The sequence below is a fragment of the Atractosteus spatula genome, chromosome 23, assembly GCF_055471065.1.
Source record: "Atractosteus spatula isolate fAtrSpa1 chromosome 23, fAtrSpa1.hap1, whole genome shotgun sequence".
NCBI lineage: Eukaryota > Metazoa > Chordata > Actinopteri > Semionotiformes > Lepisosteidae > Atractosteus > Atractosteus spatula.
The window spans coordinates 2,819,364-2,846,960 of NC_142728.1; the positions used below are offsets into that span (position 1 = coordinate 2,819,364).

The 27,597-nt window shown below is 40.0% G+C and overlaps 1 protein-coding gene across 1 annotated transcript in view; it reads left to right on the plus strand.

Annotated features, from left to right (window-relative positions):
- olfml2a (olfactomedin-like 2A) overlaps nt 1-25,603 on the plus strand; it is a 45,312-nt gene extending 19,709 nt beyond the window's left edge. The window contains exons 2-8 of the mRNA XM_088940798.1: nt 4,021-4,284; nt 8,291-8,398; nt 10,166-10,348; nt 11,550-11,787; nt 19,655-19,912; nt 20,331-20,516; nt 22,342-25,603. Of these exons, the coding sequence (XP_088796924.1) occupies nt 4,021-4,284; nt 8,291-8,398; nt 10,166-10,348; nt 11,550-11,787; nt 19,655-19,912; nt 20,331-20,516; nt 22,342-22,946 (1,842 nt within the window). The 3' untranslated portion in view covers nt 22,947-25,603. The remainder of the gene's footprint in view (nt 1-4,020; nt 4,285-8,290; nt 8,399-10,165; nt 10,349-11,549; nt 11,788-19,654; nt 19,913-20,330; nt 20,517-22,341) is intronic.
- Nucleotides 25,604-27,597: the final 1,994 nt, after the last annotated feature.

Sequence of the window (27,597 nt, forward strand, 5' to 3'; positions counted from 1 at the left end):
GTGCTCAGTCAATTCGGAAAATCCCGGTCACTGTCGACCAGTGACATAGCCCAAGCTCAAGCCTATGATGGGTGATTCCCGTTACTGGTCTTTGAAGGAGTATCTCATTGTGAAGAGACTCTCATATTTGATGGGAGTGGGGAATTGAAAGATTTCTAGACAGTTTCCACACTGAGTGCTCATGTTTCAGCCAGAATGAAAAAACGCCAACTTTTTTCCCCACTGGATGAAAGTTCCTGCTCCAAGTGTGTAGGTTGAACTTACAGCATCGCAAATTTGAGCTTGTGTTATCTCACTAGCCGACTCTGACCAGGATCCCCCAGCCCCAGAGCAGGATGGGATGGATCAGACTGGGCAATGTCGGCCCTCAGTGACACAGTGGCCCCTGCAGCCTCCTGGGCACCTGCAGGTTTGCAGTGCTGTTAGTGAGGGAGGAATTTCTCCCCTAATCGACACAACGTCATTCTCTGTATGTGTCATTGCAGTGTTTGTAACTGTCAGCCAAGGCATATGACACACAACTGGTGCTACCAGACTGTATTTCAAGACACTCTCTTGAAACCTGGAACGATTCTTCATGCTGTTCTCTGCACTTTTACTATAAGGCTATAATATCCTTTTTGTGATGCAGTGACCCAAACTGAAGACAATCCAGATAAAGACTTATTAATGTGCTGCTAGGCTTGAGCCTCAAGCCTCAAGCTTAGGATATACTTTTCCTCTGTACATCTGTAAAACAAAGGCTCTTTTGATATGAACTGGCAATTACCCATACTGTATGTGGCTTGATGCTGGAGGTTTTTGGTACAAATTTTAAGTGAGTTATGTGTTTTGTGTACTGTAGCAAATACATTATACGTATCAGTTCCTCCTTCTTATTGTTTTTTCTACTTCTTTTAGAAACATGATAATATGCATTGTTTTACTGTGTACATTGGGATTGTACCCAGAACACAGTATCTTCCATTACTGTTATTATAGTGTCTCTACTTGCTTTGCTTAATTTGAAGATTAAGACGGCTGTGCTGTAGATCACCCCCCGATAGTATTTATTTGCAAAAGTGTTCTTATGAAAAGAAGTACAGCTAGCTTACAGTTTTCAGTGTTACACCTGGTTTCTTTTGTCTGAAGAATTTTTCTCTCTTTCCTTGTCTGTGTGCTGTTTTGTATTTGGAGTTTTATTTTTGCTCTGTTTTGCAAACTTAAAACCAATAGAATAAAACATGTTATAAAATCACCGTCAGTATTTATTGCAGGATCTTAAATGTTTTTTTTATTATTGGAAAATAAATGTAAAATATATGAATAGACTCAGAACTCCCAGGAATTTACCTTTTTCACTGAATGCATAACTGGTAAAGTGCTCTCTACCCACAACACTGCATTATGTGTAGGTAAAAATAAACGAAAAGCAAAGCAAATTTCACTGTCACTGAAAATGCCCTGCTGTCACTTCTTTAGGGACTGGAATAACCTGCAGCAGTTCAGTATTTTAGCACGCTCTTAAGTAGGGGACTGTTATTTTTGCTAGCTGCAGTTCTATTTAAACCACAGCCCTGGTCACTGGCCACATAATATAAACCTTCACCACAGGTGGTTGGATTTAATTGCCAAACATGAAAAAGCCTGTTTGGTCAGGCAGTTGCTTCAGGACCGGGAAAGTAATAAAGAATGGTACATTGCAGTAGTATTTTGAAAAGCAGTCTTTGTGCAAAACTGTCTTGTTTTATGTGTTTTGAGGTTGGATCCCAAAATGTCAGCATATTTAGCACCCGATGTGCAGTTTTGTAGTTTTAATGCAGGATTATTAATGATTTTCCTACTAAACTTCAACGCCAAAAATAAATAGATGTTGTTGAAGCCAATACCCTGGTTTCTTTCAAGATCTGACTGGATGACTTTCTTGGATCATTTAACTACTAACTGCTTCCACTCGTTTGTAACCTTAAGACCGATGCATAAGGTCTCACTTTGTTTTTAGCTTTTGTTGTTTTTACTTTTAATTTTAACAGTACTGCGCCTTGCATAATTCTTTAATTCAAAGAGGCCAGATGGTTAAGGAACAGGACAGATCTTAACAGCTACCTCATGATTCAGGCAAGCTGCTGCCACAGATTCAGGAGTTAGTATGTTTGAGGTATTGTTGGTTATGGTTGACCCTTTCTTGAGATCCAAAAACTCTGCTGTATTCAAATGGATGGCTTGAGAATGGGTATTTGGTAAAAGTCATTAGAGTGTGTTTGCTTCTGTCAAGACAATGACTCTTAAAGGGTTAGTACTGTTACTTGGGTCAGCCAATTCCTTGTTCCTAGTTGATGTAAAAGGAGATGTAATGCTAACATTATCTCACATGTGAATGTTGTCTTTCACAGTACAAAATATAGTTTGGAAAAAAGCAATTTGTATGTTATTTGTAAGAACAGCCCTATGGTAAAACTGTCCTTCACCCCACCCCTTACATCAATTAACTGTATGATGTTGACTTTCAGCAATATGCAACAAATTGTAAAAAAAAAAAAATAGTTCAACTTAGCTGCAGTGAACTACAGTATGTCAGCAAGCAGCAGGTAGGGTATGATATAGAACATCAAGCAAATATGATAAGAATCTTTAAGGTACGATTTTAAACCCTATGCGGTTTGGGTCTCATATGTTGGCCATTCCTGAATTTATGAGACAATAAATTTCATTTTGAACTTGAGACATTGTAAGTCTGCTGCATTGAGCACCTGAGAAATCACTGCTTGAATAACAGTACAAAAAGTACTCTTTACCACTGCCTCATTGCAAAAGATATATAAAAATGATTACACCCACAAATTAAGTCAGTGCCACCATGTGATATACTGTAGCTGCTGTTGCTTTGTATTATAAAGCCCTAACAGGAGACTTTCTAAAGGCTAAGTTAATCAAAATTCATCAATTTTATTGAACACAATTACAATTATTTTACTTGTAAATATTTAGGTTTTAATGCTGGTTTCACTTATTATTATATTATATCAAATGGAATTGTTTATTCCAGTGCAATTGTTTTTTTTAACAAGTTACTGTACTTTGTGAGCTATGAACAAGAATTCAAGCTGTATTCATATTAACAAGAAGTTTTCTCTACCAATACGCTCACCTTGAAGACTGAGTTTACAGCTCTTAATAGGTTTTATCTGGAGGAGTCAGGGAGCTGGTCAAAGCAGCGTGTAACCAATAATGTAATTTATGTCAGTGACCTTAATGTGTTCCATGTGCCTGGATCTTCAAAGACAGGAAAGGTTGCGGTTTTACTTTAAGGATCACTTTCAATGTGCTGGTGTTTCATCTGAATCATTTCCTCGAAGAAATGGATTTCGTATTCAGAAAGATATCGGCTAGCCCCGAAACAGTGCTGGTGGATTGCAGTAGGCTGCTGTCTGCCCTAGTGGATACAGTAAATGTCTCGCTAAAACCAGTGGGCTTTCCTTTTGCAGCTAGGGGTCTTTGATTCGACCAGAGATCCTGTGTTTTGAGTGTATTTTCTTTTCAATGTTTGGATGAAAGAGTGGCACAGTGGTCAGCATTGCTGCCTTGCAGCTCTGGGGTCCTGGGCACAGTTCGTGGAGCGCTGTCTACGTGAAGTTTGTACAGTATGTTCTCCCTGTATTCATGTGAGTTTCCTCAGGGTGCTCTGGTTTCCTCCCACAGTCTAAAGGCATACTGTATTGGTAGGCAAATTGTCCCTGGTGTAAGTGTATGTGTTTGTGTCTGTGTGAGCCCTGTGATGGACTGGTGTCCTGTCTAGGGTGTATCCTGCCTTCTTGCTTGCTGGGATGGGCTCTGGCTCCCCTGCAACCCCGTATTGGATAAAACAGTTGGAAAATGGACGGATATATTGACATACCGCATGAGTAATTTAATTTAGTGGGCCTAAAGTTCATCACTGAGTAATATTGTCCTTAAAGAGGTTTTCCTTTAGCTCTCTGTAGGGTGTGTCAGTAGCCTCGCTGCTTTCCTCTGCCGAGACTCAGCACGGTGTCTTCCCGGCAGATCTTTGGAGACGGGGAGCAGGTGCGGATGACGTCCGAGGGCTCGGACTGCCGCTGCAAGTGCATCATGAGGCCCCTGAGCAAGGACGCCTGCAGCCGGATCCGCAGCGGCAGCCTGCGCGTGGAGGACTTCTACACCGTGGAGACGGTCAGCTCGGGCGCCGACTGCAAGTGCTCCTGCACGGCGCCCCCGTCCTCCCTCAACCCCTGCGAGAACGAGTGGAAGATGGAGAAGCTGAAGAAGCAGGCGCCCGAGCTGCTGAAGGTAAGGCCGCCCCGACTGTCCCCGGCTACGAGGAAAACGGGGGCACTGCTATCGTTCCTTTCCGCCCCCAAAAAGAATGATTCTTCCTCTCTTTGTGCTCATGCTGACTTGGGAATGCCAGTTTTGTTGCTGTAAGACCGTGTTGAGAAGGGTTCTACAAAACGTCATCAGCCAGGCCAGGCATCAGTTCTCGAATCCTGGGTTACCGCTGGCTAACTGTGGCCGACATGATGAACGTTAAACTGGTAAAATATCCCACAGTAAACTTGGCTCTCTTTCCAAGGCTTTACTGTGTGTTATGCGTTAATTATTCTGCGGCTGCCTGTGGTTTTACCAAGTGCTTTTACAAAGAGCTTGCAGGTGGGATGTAGGACATATCTGTCACCAGTCCCTATAGACACTCACTGGCCAAAATATTAGGTTTCCCCACTGGATGATGTGGTGGGTGTGGTTTGAAGCCTGTGAATGTTCCTGATGGAGGTTTTTCTCAAGCTAACCATGCACAGCCTACCACTGTGAGTCTTTTCCATTGACCAAAAGTTGATCTGTGAGTGTATGTGACATACAATAAATTGAATATGAGAATATATATATATGTTGAGCAGCACTGTGTTAGCGTTGCTGCCTCACAGGACTGGCGCCCTGGGTTCAATTCCTGGGGTTCTAGCTGCGAGGGCCATTTTAGTGGGGTTCACAATCTTTTACTAGACACCTTTAGGCAACTTGGTGGTGCCTGTAGTCACTCGTTACTGAATAAATAATTACTGAGTAAAGAATGGTGCAGTTAGAAAATGAATGGATGTGATGTATACAGTATATAAGTTCCATCTAAAATACGAAACCTATCTCCTAACTTAGATCATTCCTTGACTGGATTCTTCACTTCTTCTTTGAATGTTTTTGTAGGAGATGGAAAGCGGAAATGTAGACATTTATCTCCTTCACAAGTCTGCCTAGCAATAGAGGCGTAGGAGGGCTCCGTTCAAATCAGCCAAGTGTGGCATTGGGTCACAGTCAGGCTCAGTGACTGGGATCAAACTGCCTCCTTGTTTGTTTATCACTGCTGTGTTGTCTGCCCAGAATGAGTTTAATTTCTTAAGCAAGCACATACAGTTGCCTAATACTGTTTGGAAAAGGTGTCTAGACAACTGGCTGGAAGCTGGGAAACAGACACACTGGGGTTTGCACTCTGTAAAGACGTTGCTGCATGACAATCCACTGCTTCCATTTCATCATACTGGTGAGAACCGAGAAGCTGTTCTGCAGTGGCATCTTGCTACCACTGTAAAGACCAAGAATACGATATTGCTTTACAGAGCAGTAGATGTTCACAGAAGATATACTCTGTATATTTATTACATTTAGTGTGATTTATCTGCTCCTAGTTTTGCTTGTGTTATTTTATTATACCACCATCAAGATACATTTATCTAAGACCTCTAATTCTGAATGAGAACTGCGTTTGTGCACTGTTAAAAATGAAGTGAAGTGAAAAGACCAAGCTGTGTGGCATGGTGGTGCAGAAGCTAACATTGCTGCCTCACAGCGCTGGGGCCCTGGGTTCAGTTCTGGACCTGGGGTGCTGTCTGTGCAGAGTTTGTATGTTCTTCCCCATGTTCGGGTTGGTTTCCTGCCTTGTGCCTGGTACATGCTAGGCTCCAGCCTCCCCTCCACCCTGAATTGGAAGAAGTGGTTAGAAAATGGATAGATGGATGAAAAAGACCCAGCTAGAGAATGTGATCAAATCAGTATCCAAATCAGTCATGTTGGTAGGTGCCTGTAAAACAGCATTCTAAAGAAAATATTAGCATGTGGAAGATGAGGGGATGTTAACAGGCATGTGACTGCTGTAGTAAAAGCCTGGAGCTGAACATGTTTAAAAAGCTTTTATATAGTGACGGTGCACATTAAAATCCATCGGAACAGCTCTCTCAATCAGGATCAGGTTCTGGAAAAGGGACCAGACAGTGTCGGAAACTACAAGAACAACAAGGGTCTGAATTTGGCTAGATTTGCCAGTTCAAGTGGAATTGACAACTGGCATCCAATACAAAGTGAATCTTGGAACCTTTACTGTTTATTACACTGGCAACCAATGTTCATGCCAAGCCTTCTACAAGTCATACATTTCTAGGCACTGTTAGTGTTTCAGAATGCCTGTGGTGGCATTACCTATCGCCTTACCAAACATGGAGATTCACAGTAAATGCGCAAATGTCTTGGGTGAATACAAGCCAGCTAATGCCTTAGTGAGGTCATGCACTAACACTGAATGACACAGAGGGACAGGAGCTTCCCCAGACTGCAACAACTGTTGTTTTGATAAAGCCTGATAGAAATCTCTAACCATCCCTGCATTTTATTCAGTGCAGGACGTACCGTGTTCATCCATGGTTGGGTACGCATTGATGACCAGTGATGTGGAGAAGTGTTAAGCTGGAGTATGTATGTTCCTCTCACTGATGCAGAGAGAATATTGCTTATGCTGTTTTACAGTTGGCAAATGTTGTGTCAGATTGTTTCTAGAAGGATTGTTGGTCACACAGTACCGTTAAACGAAGATATGTTTAAATATAGCTTTTGAAGTCCATTGGAGTCAAATGATTCTTGTAAAGAAAACCAGTAACAGGAAAGGACTTGCAGGTATCTGTTTTTCTCTGTTGTTTTTGGTAGTGACATGCTGACAGCCTCAAAGTTTTGAGGTGTACTTCCTTCAACAAAAATTATGTAAGAGTGAAGGCACGCAATGCACCATCTGGAGAGGGAAAAGAAGAAACAGATGCTGGGTGTATTGTACAGCGCTGTATGTAATGTAGCCCTGGGGTCAGTCAGCAGATTCTAACTCCTCAGCCCAGAGATAAGCCAATAGGATGGTCCTAATCAAGACACTGAAAAACAACCTCCAGTGAATTACTGACGCACTACTCTCTACACTGATGGATTATGTGTGGAATTCAACTGAATTCATTTTAAAGCTTCTGCCTACAAGAGGCTTTCCCAAAATTCCACGTATGGTCTTGTTTCTTAGTTTTAAAACTTATGGTGATAACACAATACCACAATGAACATGGTTTATAATACAGGAATAGGTTAAAGAAAATAGCAACCTATATCCATATCAGTGACTTTTTCATGTTTTCTTCATTGTTGTAGCTTTTAGGTTACTTGTAGCTACAAGTTCTAACCTTAATTGGCTCAGAATTCCTATGTTTACTCTTTTCTGGAAGCCTTCAAAGTTTTGGATAAGCTCCTATCCATATACAGGGATTTAAGATTATAAAACAACTCAGGGAGTTTATGGAGGTAAAGGTGGAAGCTGAGCTACTCTTTAACAAGCAGTGGAAGAAACAGGAGAGGCTCATGTAGCGCTTACCAGGAATCGTGTGTGTCTGAAACTGGCATGAAAATGTGTGCTGTGTTCCTTGTTTATTATGCTATTGTTAGCTCCTGGTAGAGACCAGCCTAGCCTCTGCTTCTTCCAATATAAACACATTCAGTCTCCCTGGCCTTCCTTTAGTCTGCTGCAACTATTGTGTTGATTCCTTGGATATAACTGCCTCTTCATGACCAGATTTCTTTACTTGGGAAGACAACAGGCATCAGGCAGTGGAAGGTCTGTGTTAAGTAGTATTAGCACAGAAGAGGCAGAAACAAGAGATGTTATTCAGAAGCAACTGATGCAACAGTCACTCAAAACAGGGCAAGAACCCATCAACTGGAAATTGCAGATGTAGTGGTCATCCATAAGAAGGGTGACAAATGAGCCCATAAGCCTTCCTGCATTTGTTACAGTAGTTCTTTTATGTTCAAAGTGAAATTAAGCCAGGACACTGGGATTAGCATCACTATAGCTGCAAGAGGTGCCATAGGATCTTTAATTTCATGAAACATACCACTGGCAAATGCAAGCCTCTTGGTTTTATGAACAGACTTTAATTAACTTCTCTGGCCTTAAGGCAGGATAGGTTACCCAAGCTGAATTTCTGCTGTTTGCTTTACTCCATAGTTGCAGTCTATGGTGGACCTTCTGGAGGGTACACTGTACAGCATGGACCTCATGAAAGTTCACTCCTACATCAACAAAGTTGTCTCTCAGATGAACAATTTGGAGGAGGTAAGAAGAACAAAGGCCAATGCAACAACAATCGAAATTTACGTGAATGTCGAGCGTGTGTGAAGAGATCGCCATTGACGAGACCTCCGCTGTGCCTCATTGGACACCTGTCTGTGAGGAGTGTTAGATCAACCCTAGGACACACAAGAGCAGGAAAAGAGGGCCTTGATACTCTATATGATCCCACTGCCTCTCACTTTATCCCCCATATAAATGGCAAATATATATTTGAGGAGGAACGAAGTTAGTATTTGTGGTAATGTTACATACTGTAAAAAGGGAGATGTCTTTCAATGGCTGAAGTAATTCAGAAATAAGTTGCTAAAAACAGCAAAACATTACCAAATATTAATACCATTGTATATATGAATATGGATGCATTCATGTAAATATAATAATTCTGCAGGGAAGCCTGTTTTCACTAATCCCTGCAGACAGTTCTTAGCTGCACTGTTGCCATTCTCCAGGCTCATATTTGTGCAGATGTCTTCATATACATTTCAGTATATCTTCAAGAATTAAGTATCTGAACAAGCTGTAGGCCAATTGCCAAAACAACAAAATCCAAATGTGGGACAAATATTGACCAAAAACAGGAAACATATCACATATTTTGACATCTGTTTTCCACACCATTCAGTCAATTTAGATAAAAATACAATAACTACAATAACTGAACTAAGAGTTCTATGTTCCCTCTATATAAATTAAATGGTCAATGTACTGTAATTTGATCATGCAAAGTCTTTGGTTGATTGTAACTGTCATTCCAATTTCAATAAAGCACTTTTTGTAAATGGCCCAGGTGAAACATCTTTAGTGTAATGCAGTTTTATCAGCCAAAAAGATTTGAGAAATCTCTGAATAACTCTTTCTTGGATTTATGTTTACATGTCAGATTAATTAATTCCAGATTTTTTCAATTTCATTTTTAGAGCTGGCAGGCACATTAAGAGGCTGAACTGCAGTCTCGTTATATATTTTTGTGGTTGTCCTCTAAGCCATAGTGCTTACTTTATTGCCAGCCGTGCTGTGTGCAGCTAATTTAAACCAAGAAACCGGAGAAACCACAACTATTCCAGTTCTAAGGCAAAAAGAGCACATAAAGAGGTCTCTTGAGGATGTCTTGTGGTTGTAATGTTTTTAGTGAGAGAGCGGTAAGACATACTGCTTAAGTGCAATAGCATATTTCATAATATGTCTTGCAGAATTGAGTGGGTAGTTGTATCAGATTTACCTATCAGAGTTTCTCAATGTTTGACTCTTTTCTCATTTTATTTTCTACGCCGTTTTTATATTTCTCATTATGGCATTATAACGCTGTAGCGCATAATCTGAAAGCGTAGTGAGAGGTTGTAGATTTTATTGTTGACTTCATTGTTAGATCTTCGAACTAACTAGACTCACAGAGTTGTCTTCCAAAAACTGCATCCCAGACAGTAGGTGAGCAGGATCAAGTCTGCATTGCACTGCACTGAAAATTAACAACGCAAGTACCACTACCACTACAAGTGGAGACCTGTCCGTTCCGGATGGAACATCGGCTTAGGGAGTCATCTTTATGTCCACTGTGGGTGACCAGTTGTGCCAAACAATGCGATTTTGTTTTTCCCAATTACGATACAGACTGCTCTTGTCATCATAGCCAGAAGCCTTTAGTTGAAAGCACTGAAAGATCCCAGAATGACCACATTTAACCCTGCACGCCAGTATTCACAGAGCACATCAGAGTTAATTCCTTGTGCAAACACCTGCTTGTTCCCCCAGACGATTAAGACCAACTTGACGCGGGAGAATGAGTTTATGAAGGACAGCGTGATCAACTTGACCAACCAGCTGAAGCGCTATGAGAACTACTCCGACATCATGATGAGCATCAAGAAGGAGATCTCCAGTCTGGGCCTCCAGCTGCTTCAGAAAGATGCTGCTGCCCCGGACAGTAAAGTCCAGGTATTGTACACTATGCTCAGCCTGTTCTTAGTTACACTGTTTCTGGATGACTCAGTTTGGTGGCAAGATGCTGCATCATTTTCACATAACTGGGAGTGAAAGAGAAAATCACAGAATTCAGAATGAATCTGGGCATTTCCAATTAGGATTTGAGACTAGACATGCCTTTTAATGTGATGAAAGGTGGATCGAAAACCAGACAGTATTTTTGATGTCAGAAAGCCAAGACTTTTTACTAGACCTGAGCAACCAAAAAACAAGATAAACAAGTTTTTATAGCACTAGAAACAGCTTAGACTAGACTATTTTGTTTTATTTTGCGTTTCAGTAAATAGCTTAGCTGACTGCTAAGTGGTCATTTGATTTGTTTAGCTAGTACTACAACACAGTCATGATTTTTTTAATATTATTGCTATTACAGTATAAAAACACATTATAAATTAAAACCTACCTTGTGTTTTACATGCAAGGAATCACCCAGTGTTTAGAGCTTGCAGAATGCTTTGCTCTGTGGTAGGAATTGGGCTTCATAGCCAAACACATACAGTATATGTCAATAATCAAGTGATTTGTGTCACCTGCCCAATAAATAATTTAGTGTGCTTATGACTTACAAGGGGTTTCTATCCATCATAAAGAATGAAGTAGGGAAAATGTACAATTTTATGATATTGAAAGATAGAATAGCACAGCATTATAGTATAAGCATCACTTGCAAACATTTGACAGGTTTCTGTTCTGTTGCAGTGGACAGTTCTGACTTGGTCATTGCTCTATTGCTCCAAATCTTTATGCACTTATTTCTACAGCAAAGATTAATGGTACATCCGTGTCAGAGTCTACTCTTTAAGGAGTGTATTTTGGTCAACTGATTAAAGGAGACTATTCCTTTACGATTTGCCACCTCAAAATGTGTGGAAATAAATATCATGCTTCTATTTTAAATGGGTTTAGCTATGATGAATCATTCTGTGACCCCAAAATTTCTACCCTAATGTGTTCTTACTATTTTATCTTTTCTCCTTATTTATAACTGCATTTTAAGAGCTGTTTTCAAAGCACAGAATGGCATAGAATGAGCACATGTTCGGTGCAAAGAAAATGCGTTATTATATATATGTTCTCAAATCTGCATCGAACACACGTTTGTGCGGCATCTAGATATAAATGACGCTAAACAGGGCCGAACTCTCTGTTGTAGGAAACTGCTGGTGGGAAGTCTAAGGAGGCAACCAAGTATCCTAGCAAAAAGGCCAAGCCTCCAGCCAAACCCCCCAAGGAAAAACCTGTTAAGCCCAAGAAAGACATCGTCAAGCCGGGGAAACCTGACCCCACTGCCAAGGCCAAGGTGGCCGGTCACCAGCCTGGGGTCATCAGGGGCATCACCTACTACAAAGCTGCCAAGATGGAAGGCATAGAGCATGGCGCGACCAGCAAAGGTGAGACGTGGTGGATGGTAGGGTGCTCTGGCCTTTGAGACAGGTGGAGCTGTAATGAATTCACATGCTGCAGCAATGCAGTGGATCTCAGCCTCAGGCGCAGTCAGGTGGACCGTAAGAACTCGAGAAAGACACCTTTCCACTGCCAGGTACAGACAGCTCCCTTATATTCTGTGAAAGTGGAGGACAAGGAGCAATTTACCTACATAGAGTTCAGGACTCGTATCCAAGGCTGGTGAAAGTCATTCATTCTGGCTCAGCTCAGGTAAAGTGCTTGTGAACGCATTGCTACAGAACGAGAAATGACAACAATACTTTCTGAAGTCAGTTTACTGAAGTCAAAGCACATGGGTATGGTCAGTGGGGCAGAGCCCTCTCTTTAATTGAAAGATTAACCCTAGCGGAAAAAGGGACTGCTCTAACCGAAAGACTCCTCCTCCTGAGTTCTTTCCAAATTTGAAGAAAATCCTAATTGACATCAGCTGCAGCAGAATGCCCTGCTGAACCCCTGAGTGAATGCCTGCACTCAACCTGCACGAAAACGCCTTCACCTGTTTCTCTTTAAACCCTCCAGACCTGAAGCTTAAATCTGTACTACAGACACATAACTAACACAGACCACTCAGAGCAACAGCTATTCCGTTACACACCTATAGACTCCTGGGCTCTGCTCCAATCAGTGCTGAGCTGCTGGTGCGGGAATGTGGAGCTTGTGATGTGTGAAAAGACAAGTAGCTTGAATTGGGTGTGTCTGCTTACACTCCCTCTATATTCTCCTCCATGTGCAGTCACAGGGTTAATATTGTAACTGCAAGCCAAGAGATGAAAAACATTCAGTTGGATATTCCAGGGTAAGAGGGTGATAGGTTCAGACAGCATGGCAGCCCTTGTCTGAACTACATTTCCCAGAAAGCTCTTGGGACCTGCCATCCTCAGTCACGTGACCAACGTAAAACCAGGAAACTGAGGTTTCTGGTGTCAGTCGACATCTGCTCCCAGGAGACAGTGGGAAGATTCTCTAATATGCAAACTGCACTGGAGGGGGAGAGAGAGAATCAAGCAACCGACTGAACAAATGGGAGAGAGTCTGGTGAACATTTGGGGGTTTTGGAAATATGCCCAACCTTATGACTGTTCTGTGTGCCAGTTTTACCTAGACCTACAGCACCTAGAAATGATCCTGTTTAAGACACCCGGCTCCAAGGTGTGTCATAGATGGGTATAACAAAAACAATTGGCAATTAGAATTTTATAAGAAAAAGACTTAGGCAGCCTTGCAAAGATTAACTTTAAAATCAAGATATTTCACAGCACATCCCTCAGACTTCCTTAGAGTCAGATACATACAAATGTATTATTTGAACTCAAACCCTGTCAAGCTCAAACTCAGTCCTGTATTATTCTCCCCCTCATTTGACATTTGAGCCTTGATATTTAGAGCACAAACTAAAACCTTCTGCATAAAATGTTTATGAAATCACACACTCTATGAGTATTTAAACAAAGGAGGGTCTTTTGTAAATTGTTTATCTGTTTGTATAGTAAATCATACAATTTATTTAATCCGGAACTGGGATATTCTGGGGTCTGCCAAAACACTCCAGGGATTTATGCTACTCTATGATTGCATTGAAGTGTTTTTCACACTGGCAGAGATACTCACTCAGTCCTCTAATATACAGTATTTATTCCAAAATTGAAGCCATATGACTCAATGTCAAAACCCACAGTGGGGCGTACGCATTTGGCACACACTGCCTATATTTATAGTGGCTAGGTCATAATTGAAAAGGTGTTAAATATTTGATGGAGAATGCAGGGATTTATATCCACCTGGTTTTTGTTCAGGAGAACTGGAGATCTGGATTCCAGGCTCATTCAAGTGTAATGAGAAGGAGGAATGGTAAATGAACACATACCCAAATACTGTCAATTCAGCAATCCACTGCATGGCCAAATCCACATTATTACTGACACAGTTTTGTACATTTTAATACATTTATTTTGAGGAGAAACATCCCTGCTTATGTAATGAAAATCGGTTGCAACAGTTATTTAGAAGCGTATTACTGAAACCATCCCGTATTAAACAGCAATAGTCAGGTTAAGGTTAATTGAAGCGAAGGAACTTGCATTTATTTAGCAACTGCTAAACAATTAAATGCTTTTTGCAGGGATCTAACTCTTTGTCTTCTCAGCTCCCTTTAATTGGATATAGACTCAGACGCTTAAGAACTCTTCAGGCCTAATCTTTACTTGATTGTTGATTCTTGTTTATAGACACTTTTCTGAGCTTGCAGACAAAATCTTTTTATTCATAAAATGACTTTGTCCGCTCTTAACGGATTGCACACAAAACTAACGGTCTTATTTTGAATCGATGCGGTACATCAAGCCAATGTGATAATATCCTCTGCCATGCAGTATAGATTGAGGTTAATTGTACAGAGTCTGAGCTGTTCATGATGAATGGCCTTTTACTCTTACCACTCTGGATCCACAGCTCAGAAAGACGCAGACTTAAGGACAGCCCATTTCTGAGAACCCCGTCCTCCACTGTTCTACATTAGTGCTGGAGGTCACAGAAATGAGACTGGTTGACTCCAAAGTGGGGTTTCAAAAGGAGTTAAAAAATGAGAAACACTAATTAAGCACAAAGCACATTGACATATTTGTGATAGAATAGGCCTACAATCGTAAGGTACTCCATTACTGCACTAAAAGCACCGTGCCAGAAAACTCTGAATCTCCTATGGAATATCATAGGATTAACAAAGACTCAGATATCTAAGTCAATACAATATTTTAAACCTGCTAAATAAGGCATCAATATACTTGTATATTGCAAGCCCATATACCATGAGTGCTGCCTGAAGGTCTAATAACTAGGAGAGCAGGGAACCCAGTGGTGAAGAAAATGGAGGCTTGTTAAAGTGATTACAACCAGGTGGTTCCAATTTCCAGTCTTGGCCATTGGTTCACTGTGAATCAAACTGAACAGTTGCCTTTTCCTACGTCTCGCCCTGTAATCTACAGAAAACCAAGGTTCTGATTTAAGTGACTGTTTTAGTACTTCAGGGTTCATAACTATTCAGTCACTTTGGATTAAAGCATCGAGCATCTACTAGATGCCAAAAAATCTAACATAAGTAAAAATAGTAAGGCAATGGTGAAGATCTGCAAAAGCAGATACCCCTGAAAACCTGAAAGTAACACTTTTTAGGTTACTGAATCACACATTTGGAGGAGTCTTCACCTTTTACTGCCCTCCTATTTTTTCCTCTTTAATGCTCAAGATCACTTATTCCACTGGAACAAAAAAAAAAGTTATCCAACCGAACAACAATAGCTGGAAAACAAGATGAATCGGCCTTTTGACTGATGGAGGAACCCAGTTTGTTGAAAGATGTTTCCAGGCAAGACTAAATGGAATCTATACCCCTTGACGATAGACGTTTTTCATTATCTTTACATCTGCATCCTTGTGCGTCTCGCACAAGCCAAAACACTGTCATCGCTTTGGCACACGGCTGAAGTAATGACTGTCCTCCTGCCGCTTGTAAATTCAGGAAAGGTCTTGTGGAAACCAACGGCATCACGTGCATTTGTCCGTGCTTGAAATAGGTGTGTCACCTCCTGTTAAGTCAGGAACTGAAGAATGTCTCTTATCCCGAGAAGTAGAATCAGTCTAATGAGCATGCCACAAAACTGTTGAAGCATAGATGTTTAAGTAGGCGGAAAATGTGTGCCTTCTTTAGAAAGAAATTCAACGGAGTCTTGGGATTCTCATGGGCTGATTTTTGAAACCTTTAGATCAAGGACGGAGGTTAGGAGTAGAGTGCAAACTCATTTGGAAGGCAGTGGGGAGTCGTCATGAAAAAAGCTTGTTGTAGACTTTGACACGGAACTGTGTGAAACATGCAAATCTGCGTTTGGCGATTAACCTTTCCATCAACAGTGGGCTGTGGTTTAATCACCTAAAGGCAGGTTAATGAAATGCATATTCATTTTAGTTTTAAGCCTTATTCTTCTGTTGTTGGAGGCCTTATGGAATTCTGAATTCTGAATGCCTTCACACATGTATTCTGATTAACTCTTTTTGGTGATTGATAGTACTGATTCTGTAGTCTTTCTCAGGATAGGTAATTATGGAATTTACACAGAAAAGTAAATTTAGTAAATTACACAAAAAAGTTAATTTACATAAATAGGTGATAACGCACAACTCACTAGACAATATTAAAAGTGTCATTTAAAGTCTAGTCCTTCAAGTGTGTAAAATATTGTCTTTCTAGAAAATACACATTATTAAGCAGCACGAATTGAGTTTTTCCAAAGGTATATTTTTATAAGGCATCCATGTGCATTTTAAGTTGAAGCCAGATATACATCATTTTAACATCATGTATGTATCTTAATCTAATTAGAATTAAATATCATGTTCACTGTTGAATATCTCATGTTTTTTACACTATTACTAGTTGAGAAAATGAAAAAAAAAGCAATATGACAACATTTCATCTGTTTTCTGTGCTGCCGTTTGCTAGATTGTAGAGAGATAAATGGAAAAAATACTGTACATGGAAATCCAAACAACTCTACATTTTTAGTGTTTGTACCTTCTGATAGCATCCTCAATAGCTGTAATCACTCACCAACTTCTGCCCTTAGTGTTCATTGGTGAGCAGAAAGTTCCATTGTGATAGAAGGGAATATTTTTTTCTTGTGAGCCTATAGAAAACTATCGCTGTCACATACTGTATTTGCATTCAACTATTCATATTTTAAAACCCTGTTTCCTGCTGCAGAATATACCGTGTGTTCCAAAGGTAAACAGATGATCACCTATGACTCAAAGATAAAGCAGTATATTTTTGAGTGCAAGGCCCAAATGTGTGTCATATCCACTGTTCCCAAATTACTGACTATTGCTATCCAAAGGGGGCTCTGTTACTTTCTGTCTCTTACAAGAGAAACCAAAGCCCCAATACAGCTTGGATCTCATTGGCCCTCACTAAAATAGTGCATTTTAAGTATGATGTACAACGGATGAAGGTTCAGATAAATATAAATACCCCAAAAATACAGAACCTGCCTAATATTTTAAAAAGTATTACAACACTTTTACAGCAAGGGAAACACCGGTACTAATAAGTAACAGCAAGATACTGTACATGTAACAGAAGAGCCTTCACTATAAATTAAAAAATGAGAAGGTACTGCATCACTGCCCTATACAGTGACTGTCAAAAATAAATTCTCCTTCTCATTAATAGTCAAAAAGACGTAGAGAAATAAACAAGCCTTTCCAGTAGAAGAGTCACGTTACCTAATATCTGGACCTCTAAAAAGGACAATTCACAGACTGCAAAAAATGTTCGATACTTTTTTTTACTTTTGTTCAAGGCATATTAAATGTGCATCTGGGTTACTGAAAATTTGACCTGAAACCTGAAAGGTAAATTAACCTGCTGTAAGTTCTAGCGCATGTTTTAACAGATTGAAACCAGAGTAATAAGAAATTCAAAAATAATACTTAGTAAAGGATTACAAGAGAGTATTGTGCAAAAATGTGTAGGCTCCATTTCTATAGCCAGGTTATGCTGAGTTTTTTAAATATTACTGGCATCAAATGTCCAGCACATTTATGTGGATATGAAAGACTAATCTCAGGATGGGGAGGGAGTTACTTGTAGAAAATGTGAACTGAATTAGCTGAGCACAAGCGCTGCATTTCCATAATCCCTGCAAAAGAGCCTGTTATTCAGGGAAGGGACCTTTTCATGTCTGATCGCATTAGAAAAACAAAGGACTTTAGCTCCGAGCTGTTTGGCTTTTTTCTCCTCTTTATACCAACACAACACGAGTACTTCATCACAGTAATTAATACCAAAAATGTTTGGTAAATTTGTCCCAGGTGCTGCAGCTCAGCCAACAGCTGATGTATTCCCACCTGTTGTAGTTGAGTTTCTGTGATGTGCTTGTCTCTTACATCTCTTCACCCAGACCCTCCAGCTAATTCTAGCTTTTAGACCTGTCTTGCTGCAAACAATAATTCTTCCAGAGAATAATAATAATAATAATTGCTTACACTTATATAGCGCTTTACTGGACACTCCACTCAAAGCACTTTACAGGTAATGGGGATCCCCTCCACCACCACCAATGTGCAGCATCCACCTGGATGATGCGACGGCAGCCATAGTGCGCAAGAACGCTCACCACACATCAGCTATCGATGGGGAGGAGAGCAGAGTTATGAAGCCAATTCATAGATTCAAAAAATTACCTGTAGTTCCGAAGAGCCATGAGCTGGTGAAACATGAAAACACCTGATACAATAAAACCAAGATAAACTAAGATAACAAAACTGGACACAGGACCTTTTTATATATTTGGTCGCACACTGACAAAGAATATAGTAAAAAGAGCAAGCACAGTTTTAAAGTCTGCACTACATTTCTATTCTCCAGCATTATGGAATTAGGCTTCTGCTAGAGTGACAACTTGTGGTTGATGGGTGTGTTCTTGGGACATGAAATTGTTAAATGCACACCTGCACTGAGATTTGGTAACTTCATCTGAAGTTTCTAGTTTTAAAGTTTGAAACATCTAGATGATTAACCTGTTTGACAACTGAAAACTTTGCTTTGGAAGATAATCACCACAGAATGGGGGATAATATAGATAGGGAACCACTGCTAATGTGTGTCAGACTACCTAGAGTGTGCAGCTGTCATAGCTCACAATTGTAGATTCTGTAATGAGAAGGCTTAGCTAGTGAAATGTCATTTACAAATATTCTTTGTTGCGTCTTGGGAATGTTAAGAAAGTTTTATATATATATTAGTATTTTTAGTATAGTTTTTAGTATTTAAAAAAAATCATACTCGATTCACTTTGGATTGAATTCAATCCAGGCCTAAAAGCCTAAGAAATTAAACAAATCAAGCAGCTCCGTGCACACAGCACTTACACGACTGCACACAGATTACATATGCATATACTGTATAATATATACCAATATCATTTTAACCTGTAGTTAACTACAGATGTACAGTATATTCAGCATGCCAACACGCTGAAGTGGCAGTCGTGAAATGTAAATGGCGGCAGAGCAGTCTGTATCTCCCACCATCTGGCCTTCATACACTGCTCCTCCACATCACAGGAAAACAGAGAATAAAGAACACAGGAAGTTACAATGCTTAAGCCTGCTGTTTTCCTGACATTGTCTCCTGTTATATATTTCAAATCGCCTGGAAAAATCCCAGTGGAGTGTGGAATGTTGAATATAAACAGCCGGAAGCAGGGCTGAACGCTCTCTATTACAGGGGAAAGAGGCGTCTAAATGAAAGCTGGCACACTTTAATAACTTCATTAATAAGGACATTTCCATTGCTGGTTCGCAAGGAAAGCTGCTTTCTTTCTGTGATTCTTACATTCAGGGACTTTTGAAGACCCTTAAAGTAAAACTACAGTATATACGGTGGATATCAAAGGCCCTTATTGAAATATTTAAGTGAAAAACAAATGGATCATTTTTAGAAAAATAATTAAAAATTAAAAATAAAAACCTTTCAATGCCTCGGTTGCATAAGTGCGTACACCCTTTATAAAGGGAGTTGTACCTGTGTTCAGATTTAACCAATCATATACTTCTGTCACCACAGCAAGATCAACATGACGGCATTAGTTCTCATGTTACTTTGCACTTTGATTCAGGCTTGCTGTTAATTGCATGAGAGAGTTTTTGAAATTAGGGAATGTGCACTCTGGGATAGCTCAGGGCTCTTTTAGCACACCTAGAAATTAAATGGCAACAAATATGTAGAGATATGTTTTCTGATGTTGTTCCTCTCTATAGAAAACACGGTGAGATCTCACGGCCATTTTGATGCGAAGGAGGTGGTGATGGAGGAGAGGCCGCAGAGCTCTGAAGAAGGGAGAGCGGTCGCCGTAGAAACGCCTGCAGCCACCACCACTGTACCCACAACCCCCAGCACCACCACGACCACCACGGTGTCCACGACCACCACGGCCAAGCCAGAGAAACCCGCGCCCACCATTTTACTGGTGTTGGACAACTCGGACAACAGCAGTCGTTATCTGCAGAACCGAGCAGGTACACCACAATCACTACTAGCATCTACTGGTGCTGCTGTCAGTTGACCACTCCAATGTAAAAAAATATACGTATTATAATTTCCTAATGTTAAAAACATAAAAACCATTCATGTTTATGTCTTCAATGGCTTGTTAAATTGGAATCCATGAACGTTTTCCATAGTGTTTCACATTTTTTTTAGTTTCTTAGTTTCCTAATAAAGAAGTAAAACGAGCAGTAAGAAACTGGGAAGAAAAGTGCCTTACGGATATGACACAGATTTATTTTAAAAGGGGAAGATGGTCAAGGGGATGTTTCTCATTGTCACAGAAAAGGCCCACAACTGGAGAACCTCTCCTCATCTTACCCAAGAAGACACCTCTTGACTGTAGCCGCGTAATGTGTGTGTAATGTTCCTTTGTTGTGCTTCCGCTAGCAAAAGATGTGGACTGTGAGGGGACCATATCCTCTATTGAGATGCCGGAGAAACATCACAGCTACGGGCGAAACGAAGGAGCGTGGATGAAGGACCCAGTGGCCAAAGATTCAAAGATCTACGTCACCAATTATTACTATGGCAACAATCTGGTGGAGTTCAGGAACCTGGACAATTTCAAACAAGGTAGGCCGGATTTGACAAGAAATTATTTTGAACTTGGTGAAAGGTGTCGTGGCTGTTTCACATACAATATCCTTGCTATTAAATCCGCATAAATGCTGTTCTCAGAATTTTTTTATCATTTCAAAACACAAGACTGAAGGTGCAGTCTCATTACATTAAAGTGAGGTTGTCTGAATTACTATTTGAACTGTGTGGTTGTCCAAAACGGAAAGTGATCAAACTTAGCCGATTTAAAAGCTTTTTGTTTTGAACTGACCTCTGTGTTGTATGTGGATGTTTGGGAATGCTTTCTCTTATCTGAGTTATGTACCTTAAGCTAATATGTTCACACTTTTCTGTCATCTGTCCACAATATATGGAATATACTTGTGCTCCAACAGTATAGCAATAATTCCTTTTAAAAAAATAGTGAAAAACAAAATGGTGCCAAAGAAGTCTTCCTTGGAACAATACTTTTGTATTACAAATTAAAAGGTCCTGTTTTCTATGGGAGGATGGAGTAGGATTTGTTTTCAGATACGTCAATGATGTACCAGCTGTCGCATTACACAGCAGATCACTGACTGTTATTTTCTTTATTGACAGTATTTGTAATTTTGCAACTCATAATAATACTGACATTACATTATACGTAAGGAGCACTATGTTTGAAGTAGAGTGCCACTAAGAGAGACAAACCTAGATGTTCTCTGGTCTGTCTTGCATTACCCTCTGTGAATGCCAGTGCCAAAGTGACACTAAACAGATATATTATATTTATAACTAGTCCCTTTATAGGTTATTGAAGTGGGGGTGTTGTTTTTTGTACTTCAAATGCTTTTACAGTCGTTCTCTAAGCTAGCAGAAACAAAGCCATTCACTTCAACCAGATTATATTAAGTATTATTTGATTTTTTTTCATTAGAAAATATACATGTTTTCTTGGGTTTTTTTCTCAGAAGAATCCTTCTGCAGGTCATTTAGGATTTCCTTTTCCAATTCGGATTGTCTAGATCAGGGTTTCCTCAGGATCAGATTCCAGCAAGCTTTGCTGAAGTAATCAAGGCACCAGACCAGCACAGGATGTTACGAAGGCTTTAACGGAGACAACAATGCCGTTTTTATATTTTGGTGTTAAAAAGAATTGGCACTGATGAGTGCATTTCAAAACACAATGAAAGAAAAAAGTACGTGTAACATGTATAACCTTCAATCTGCATCACAAAGTCGATGAAATTTCCAGGTATGCGCAACGCCATATTAACAATGAGGCAACCAAACTTCCAGTGCCATGAACCAACCTTATTAAACAAGCTTGTAAAACAAACAGGCTTGTGAATACATCTCTTTTAATCCTATAGAAATATTGCTCTTGACTTCAAGACGGTTTTGCTGACAAATACAACTTAGTTGTTCACTCTGCATGCAGGTCCCACTGGAACATTTCTGTGGTGAAATGTCTGCTGCACAACCTGTACATATTCCCTTGTAGATTGCGTTACATGAGTCGTTACAGGGACTAGTGAGCAGGAAGGGCCGCTTCACGTCTCAATTCTCACAAACTCTTTCTCTCACCCTCTGAGAGACAAGGGGTTTGCAACAACATGGCGACTATCACAAAGTTCAGGATTCTGTGCTTTCATTCGGAATTTGCCAGATTTTTCGATACTGTCACTTCATTTCTTTTGTTACCGAGATTTAATAACAGGCCTGAGAAACTGAGACAGCAGTTCCCCTTTAATTGGGACAGTATAACCTTACTGTAGGGTTTTCAAGTTGCTACTGCTTTGTCATAGTGAATGAGGGGAAAGGAAAACTATATGCTGTTGATTTGGTTTCTTTCAAGGGCGCTGGAGCAACCTGTACAAGCTGCCGTACAACTGGATCGGCACCGGCCATGTGGTCTACAACGGAGCCTTCTACTACAACCGGGCCTTCACCAAGAACATCATCAAGTACGACCTGAAGATGCGGTACGTGGCGGCCTGGACCCTGCTTCACGATGTGGTCTACGAGGACACCACCCCCTGGAAGTGGAGGGGCCACTCGGACATCGACTTCGCCGTGGACGAGAGCGGCCTGTGGGTGATCTACCCGGCCGTCGACTACGACTACTCCCAGCAGGAGGTCATCGTCATCAGCAAGCTGGATCCCGGCGACCTCTCGATCAAGAAGGAGACCACCTGGAAGACGGGCCTGAAGCGCAACTCCTACGGCAACTGCTTCATCATCTGTGGGGTGCTGTACGCCGTAGACGTCTACAATCAGAGGGAAGGGGAGGTCTCCTATGCCTACGACACTCACACCAACACAGAGGCCATTCCGAGGCTGCCTTTCACCAACGAGTACGCCTTCACCACTCAGATTGACTACAACCCCAAAGAGAAGGTCCTGTACGCCTGGGACAATGGCCATCAGCTCACATACAACGTCAACTTCGTGGTCCAGTAGTGCTGGGGTCCTTGGGTCAACATCTCCATCCTTTCGTCAAGCACTTTGTTACTTTTGTTCTTAATTTCTGTGGGATTCTTCTTGGTTGTGTTCGGTCATTAGTGTGGCGTGTTCCATTCCAGTCAAGTGGTAAGCAAAAGAGTGCAACGAAGAGCCGGCACTGATTTTATACATAAATAAGAGAGGTTCACAAAAATTGAAGCAGCGACACTTAGGAAAGACATCAGTGCCTTCCCAAAGAATGTGTGTGGCTGTTTTTTGTTATTATTTTTTTTATTAACGTGTTACAAAGGGACAGAAGATGTGCCAGGCAATGGTTATTGGACATTGTTTTCTAAAGGCAGAAAAGAACAATTCACCTTAATATTTTTTTTTAAGAATATGGAGTCAGGTTTATCATGTCTTATATTAGAACACCGTTTTCTCTGTTTTCTGTTATTGAGAGAAACAGCCTTCTGAGGTATAAATAAGCATCCTGAGCTACCAAATGTTTTTTTTATTTAAGGACTATGAAATATCAATCATATAAATTGTATGTCATTGCATTCTAGTTTTCTTGACTTTAACAGGTATACACAGTTTTTGTACAAAATACACTATATATTTATACTTTGTCAGCTAATGACTATCAGCATCATACTGTAGCTAATAAAGAGGGGGCTGTAGTCTCTAGAAACTAGGCAAAATGGCAGCATGATGACTGCATTTTTAAAGAATTACTTAAGACATGATGCAATCTTTCAGAGACAACCATACTGTACAAACACAAAAAGCTTACAAAAGAGAGGGAATCAGCCCATCTAACCCATTTGGTATTTATTAGTTAACTGATCCACCATTCACATCCAGCCACTTTCTGAAAGAAACCAGGGTATTATGTACTGTAATAGTAACACTGAGAAATAAAGCAGCATTAGGTGTTAGCAAGTAGGAGTTTCAGTCTAATTAAGGTGAAAGTTTGAAATCCAAAGGGATTTTTTAAAACTTTAACAAATGAATATGCTGAAAACATCATTTATGAAATTACAATATACATACTGTATTACAGTATTGCAATATCCATAAATATAACAAATTTGCTTTCCCATATCCATGTTGGAATGTTTCAATTCATTTAGCAACACTTGATGGCTTTTCCGTGTTTATGCAGGGGCTGTTTAATTAAGCCCCTGCTTAATTAAGACATAAGCAGAGCTGTTGTTTTATTGTTTTATGTAAAATGTTAAAGTATATTGTGACCAAAAGTGTTTACTATTACATATAAAACTTACATGTGAAACTCCTCAATCGAGAACAGAACTTCTGCAGGACTAACAAAAAAATCCAGAACACAAAGAAAGAATGCTTTCATTTCCCACTACTTTTCCACTTAAGTGGATTTAAATCACAGGTTATTTACTTCTGACGTTGTTTCTGTTGGGGTTTTTTTTTTGTCAATTCTATGTGGTAAAAAAAAAAGTTCGAAAAGAGCAGGGCTACGATGTGAGAACTGATTTTTTAATCAGACACAGATTCTTGTAGTAAAACATTTCGTAAAGTTGTTTTGAATCTGATGTTTGTGTGTGCAGCAGAACTCCATGCCCTCTGTGTGCCAGCAATAATGTTCCAGTTCCAAAGAAAAGTTTGTTATCAGTCGGGGTTTCTGAAATTCATCTGAATAAGCAAGAATGGAGCCAGCTGTTACAGGGGGCTTATTAATGTAGTGCTCCTGATATTTATAAAAAAATAAATATGTAATGAGCTATGTGATAGCTTGTTATCATGGTCTAAGAAGGTCAGATTATGTGGTGGCAGGCATTCTATCGTACTATAATTCTTTTTAGAAATATGAGCTCTTTATTAGCTTGCCTACAGTAACAACTTGCCACAAGATCTCTTCTGTGCTTGTTTACTTCAAAAAACAGTGGCTTTATTTATTAAGTTTGCCTTTCCTTTACTTATGTAGCGTGGTCTAACCTTATCATTTCCTGAATGACTTCATTGTTTCACCATTTTAAGGTTTCGCTGTTATTACATCCACCAAAATACATAGTTTGATCAACTATCAATCAGAAAATCAAGTGGTTGGAAATTACCTGGATCTTCATCAAACAACACTGAGGACTATGCCAAGATAGGCTTTATAATACTGCATTCACAAGAGCATCTCAGGTAATAGAAAATGGTGTTTATAGGCTTCCAAGACTGCAGTCAGTTCTGCACAAACATACTGTACAATATTTCTGATTGCTTTGTAATGCTCACTGGAATCTTGGCAGGAATGTTTGAAGTAAAGAAGATTTTATCTCTCTTTTAATGTTCTAAGTTCAGGTTTAAATAGAACTTGCAAATTGATCAGAGCAACTCTGCATAAAGACATTTTTGAGAGGATGTTTGTCGGCTCAGATAACATTTTTTAATGTTTATAACATTAAAATTTAAATGCAACCCACTCAGTTAAAGTGAAAACAATCTTTTAGCCTACAGTTAAAACACTGTGTGTACTGTACATCTAAAAAACTCATTTAATTGTTTATAATCTGGTGTATTTCCTTTTCTTGTATTCTTTTTTATCTGGATTAAAATGTCTACAGCTGACTACCCTGAGAATTAATACTTTAAATGGATGTTAATAGTTTCTTGAGTTAAGAATGAATAAAAAGAGAGACTAAAATATGAACTTACTGTTGTCATTGAGATCAACTGCTTTTCCAACAGCGTACTGCTGCTTTGTTACTCGTATAACAACATGACATTCATTCATAACCCTCTGGGTTTAAACTTGTTTGATTGATTAAATGTAAATGTGATTTATCAAGCCTGGACTCGTGTGCAATTGCTGTAGAATTTGTCCTTTCAAAAGAGAATCTGTGTGTGTCAGAGAAGGACTGGAGACTGGAGGTCAGGCTCAGAAATGTAATGGGTTTAGTAATGCAATGAAAGATTTACAACAGAAACAGCAACATACCCATTTGATTCTGCTACTTCTGTACAGGTAACAGTTTAATGCCCTCTAAAATCCTAACTGATTGTTTGCCCAACTAGTGAGAACAGGGCAGTTGCCTATATTTTCATGTCTTTAATTGACCAGTCAAGCATCTGAAAAGAGCCACAACTCTAACCATATCAGCTTATTGCAATTGAAGTAACTTTTATGCAGTCCTGTTGACAGAAAACACCAACAACACCACCACCACCACCAATAATAATAATAATAATTCCTTACACTTCTATAGCGCTTTTCTGGACACTCCACTCAAAGCGCTTTATAGGGAACGGGGACTCCCCTTCACCACCAGAAATTTGGCCAGGACACCGACATTACTCTTTTTGAGAAAACGCCCTCCAATTTTTTAATGACCACAGAGAATCGGGACTTCAATTTCAATTTGAACTAAACCCTTTCGAGATGATTTGTCGGGACCTGAAGCAGGAAGTCCATGCAAGGCAGCTCTCAGATGCCACAGAGCAGAAGAGTGCTGTGAGGAGGAATGGACTAAAATTCCTCAAACCAGATATGAGGCACTGATCAACGGCTCTAGGAAACAGTTACTGTAGTTGGAGTTATTGCTGGTCGGGAGGGGGGGGCATCAGTTACTGAATCAAAAGGTTTCATACTTTGTCACACAAAGATATTGAATGTTGCATCGTTTGGGGATAAGTGAATGTGGAAAGACTATCATGTATGTGTTGTTTGTTCATTAGGGCTTAAGTTAAGATCTTGTGACATTTTAGATTTCAAATATATGAAATATGCGAAAAGCCTAAGGGGTTCACAAACATTTTCTTGGCCCTCGGATACATTCGTAAAGCTGAATTTTCTGGATTTCGTTCTGAAGCATGAGCGAACAATTCGCCACATTTGTAATGGGGGCATCACAAAAAGACATTGGGTAACGGTGAACAAGCTGTCAAGTCAATGAAACTAGAACGTGGGTGGTCACTAAAAAAAAAATCCAGCAGTTGGTTTTCATCAGCAAACTAGAAGAACAAATCCAGTAGTATCTGGCAATTTGCTGGATATTAAGCTATGCACAGTAGTGACTAATCCTTTGATATTTTGCATGTAATACAGGTCAAAGAGTGATGCCCCTGCTTCATTCCAGGCCTACGGAACAGCTGTGGAGAGCTGTCCCATGGAAGGAGGGTCATTCTGTTATACTCAGGTTTTGCTACTTTGCCCTGAACTTTTTTGGTCGGTACTTTGTGAGAAAACACACAAACAAACCAAAGAAAAATCCTTCAAACTGGTGCCAGTGACCTGGTCAAAGATCTAAGTAGATAAAACTAAATGATACTGTCTGCACAGCAAAGCTGTTAGCAGTACAGGAGATGCAATTCTTCTATGGGTTCTGACCTTGTTATTTGATTTCACAGGGAGTTAGGGCTTTATTTGTACTCTCGGCCAAAACTGATGAAAGAGTTTATAAACCCCTCTTCATAATCTTCATAATAAGCTTGAGCTCCACTGTAAAGCAGCTGGTGTGTAGGCTTGTAAATAAGAGCGCGGTAATTCACTTGAAATCTCCACCCAGCTTCGGCTCAGCACTTTCCCCCTGTTTCCCCCATGTCAGAGCTGTTTTTGTTTAGCTGGGAATCTAATAATCTAAACTGAGACACAGTGACCCTGAACCTGGCTTGTAAATACCAAGGGCAGTTTTCTTTGTTTAAT